The sequence below is a fragment of the Amblyomma mixtum genome, chromosome 4, assembly GCF_055824585.1.
Source record: "Amblyomma mixtum isolate Tamu chromosome 4, ASM5582458v1, whole genome shotgun sequence".
NCBI classification, from domain to species: Eukaryota; Metazoa; Arthropoda; class Arachnida; order Ixodida; family Ixodidae; genus Amblyomma; species Amblyomma mixtum.
The window spans coordinates 72,855,254-72,857,463 of record NC_143015.1 but is presented as its reverse complement, the minus strand read 5'-3'; the positions used below and the strand labels follow the sequence as shown (position 1 = coordinate 72,857,463).

At 52.2% G+C, this 2,210-nt stretch overlaps 1 protein-coding gene across 1 annotated transcript; it reads right to left on the bottom strand.

Annotated features, from left to right (window-relative positions):
• Positions 1-794: 794 nt before the first annotated feature.
• LOC149346990 (partner of xrn-2 protein 1-like) lies at positions 795-1,974 on the bottom strand. Its single transcript, XM_089586800.1, has one exon. It carries the CDS (start codon positions 1,707-1,709, stop codon positions 1,326-1,328), a length of 384 nt encoding a protein of 127 aa, XP_089442926.1. The 5' UTR covers positions 1,710-1,974; the 3' UTR covers positions 795-1,325.
• Between the last annotated feature and the right edge of the window lie 236 nt (positions 1,975-2,210).

Sequence of the window (2,210 nt, the reverse complement as noted above, 5' to 3'; positions counted from 1 at the left end):
GATCATGAGGGGGAAATGACTAGAAGAATGGGGTGGAGCGCATATGGCAGGTTCTTTCGGATTATGAATGGCAGTTTACCAATATCCCTGAAGAGAGAAGTATACAACAGCTGTATCTTGCCGGTACACACCTACAGGGTAGAAACGTGGTGGCTAACAAAGAGGGTTCAGCTTAAGTTAAGGACAATGCAGCGAGCTGTGGAAAGAAAAATGATAGGTGTAATGTTAAGAGATCGGAAGCGGGCGGAGTGGGTGAGGGAACAAACGAGGGTTAATGACATCCTAGTCGATATCAAGAGTAAGAAATGGGCTTGTGTAGGGCATGTAATGTAAAGGCAAGGTAACCGCTGTTCCTTGAGGGTAACAGAGTGGATTCGAAGAGACGGCAAGTGTAGCAGGGGGCAGTAGAAAGTTAAGTGGCGGATGAGATTAAGAAGACTGCGGGGATACGGTGGCCACAGCTGGCAAAGGGCAGCGTTAACTGGAGAGACATGGGGGAGGCCTTTGCTCTGCAGTGGGTGTAGTCAGGCTGATGATGAATAAGTTTTCCATGTGCAGCTCATACAGTTCATCTGCAAGCTGCAACGTCCTTGACTGTGCCGGCTGCTTACTGCAGATCAGTGCCCCAGTGATCTCTGCTAGTGACAGCAGCGCTACACGGCACTGGCATATTTGGCTGCTTTCTGTAGGCGGCAGCTACCTGAAGAAGACGGCTACCAAGACCAGAAACAGCCAAATCGAGCTGATGAACAAATGATTACACCAGCTGCACAATGTAACGAGACGAGGCAATATGCAAAATATGAAATTTTAATGGACAGTGGAAAAAACAATCTGGACCATTTTCCTCGCAAGCAGTTGCGTACTAAACACTGCACTCTCGACTTACGCCCAGCACAATATGCACATGCCACCTTACTGAGTCTTCGACCTGTGGCTTCCAAACATTTGTGTTTTGGACACTTCAAAAACTACAAACAGGGTGGAAAACACAATTCTTTCACCCCTACAGTGTCAATGGAAACTGCTCGAGCGAAATGGAAAGAGCACAGCATTGTCCACTGCTGCGTTGAAGGGTGTCACAAAAAGTAAATCGAAGATGCAACATGGCGTGATTCAGAAACGACGCAACGCAGCTTTCAGTGACTGCTCCAACTGGCGAAACTGCACAATGCGGTCATGTAGGCACTCCTTCCGAAGGGTACGGCGGAATCCTTTAACCGCGAGGCACGCTTCTGGCACGAAAGTTCTGCTTCGCGCTCTCTCGTGGACTGTACAAGCCTGGGCCATATCGCACAAACTTGCTAGCTGGCGGTCCTTGCGAGTTAACGTTGAAAGAAAGCGGCGGCACGCATTCGTGACTGGTCGTCGTACCTGGGAGCCCGGGTGTAGGTGCCCAAAGACGACGACGTTTTCCTCCTCTTGGCGTCGTCGTCTTCGCCCTTCACGAAGAGCACGCGACTGTTTTCCCGCCGTTTCTCTTGCACCACCGAGAGAGCGGTGACGTTCTTGGCCAGCTCGTTTACCTGCGCCATGACAGCTGCCGGGTAGGTGCAACCCAGCAGCTCCATGTTGGCGAACGCCTGAGCCAGGCAGAGGAGCCGGTTCTCGCTGAAATTGCCCTCGTTGGCCACAAGGAACTCGCGCCGAAGCTCCCAGTGCTCTTTGCTCTCCCAAGGCTGCCGGTATTCGTCGATGGGCCGCTGCATCTTCGACGCCAACAGTGAGCTTCCACAAACGATGCGACAAGGACTGGAGCCCTCGCAGCTCTGACGCTTCGCTCCCGGCAAATGGCGAGCAACCTAAATCCTATACTTCTCCGTGATTACGAATTAGGCGTTACGAAGTGGACGGTCAGAAATTAACCGCACTATTGCGCTCTGAGAACAAAAGTGTCCACGATGCCCAAGCGCTCGGACAAACAACAGAGCAGCGGAAGCAAGCCAACGGAGGGCCCTTATCCGAAGCCAATAGCAACGTTGCTGGCCACTATGCCGAAGCCGCTGCCAAAACTGGAACCGAAACCGGTGTCGATGCAACGGTTCGAGATGCAGGAACTGAAACCACTAGCGGCGATGAGAGTGAAACCGTTGTCAGTTTCGCTTTCGAAACCCCGGCCTGTGGTGATTTCGAATGCACCTGTCGCGTTGAAACCAATCAGTGTGACGCCGTTGGTGAAGCCGTCGTGTGTGGCACCTGCCAAGGTGATG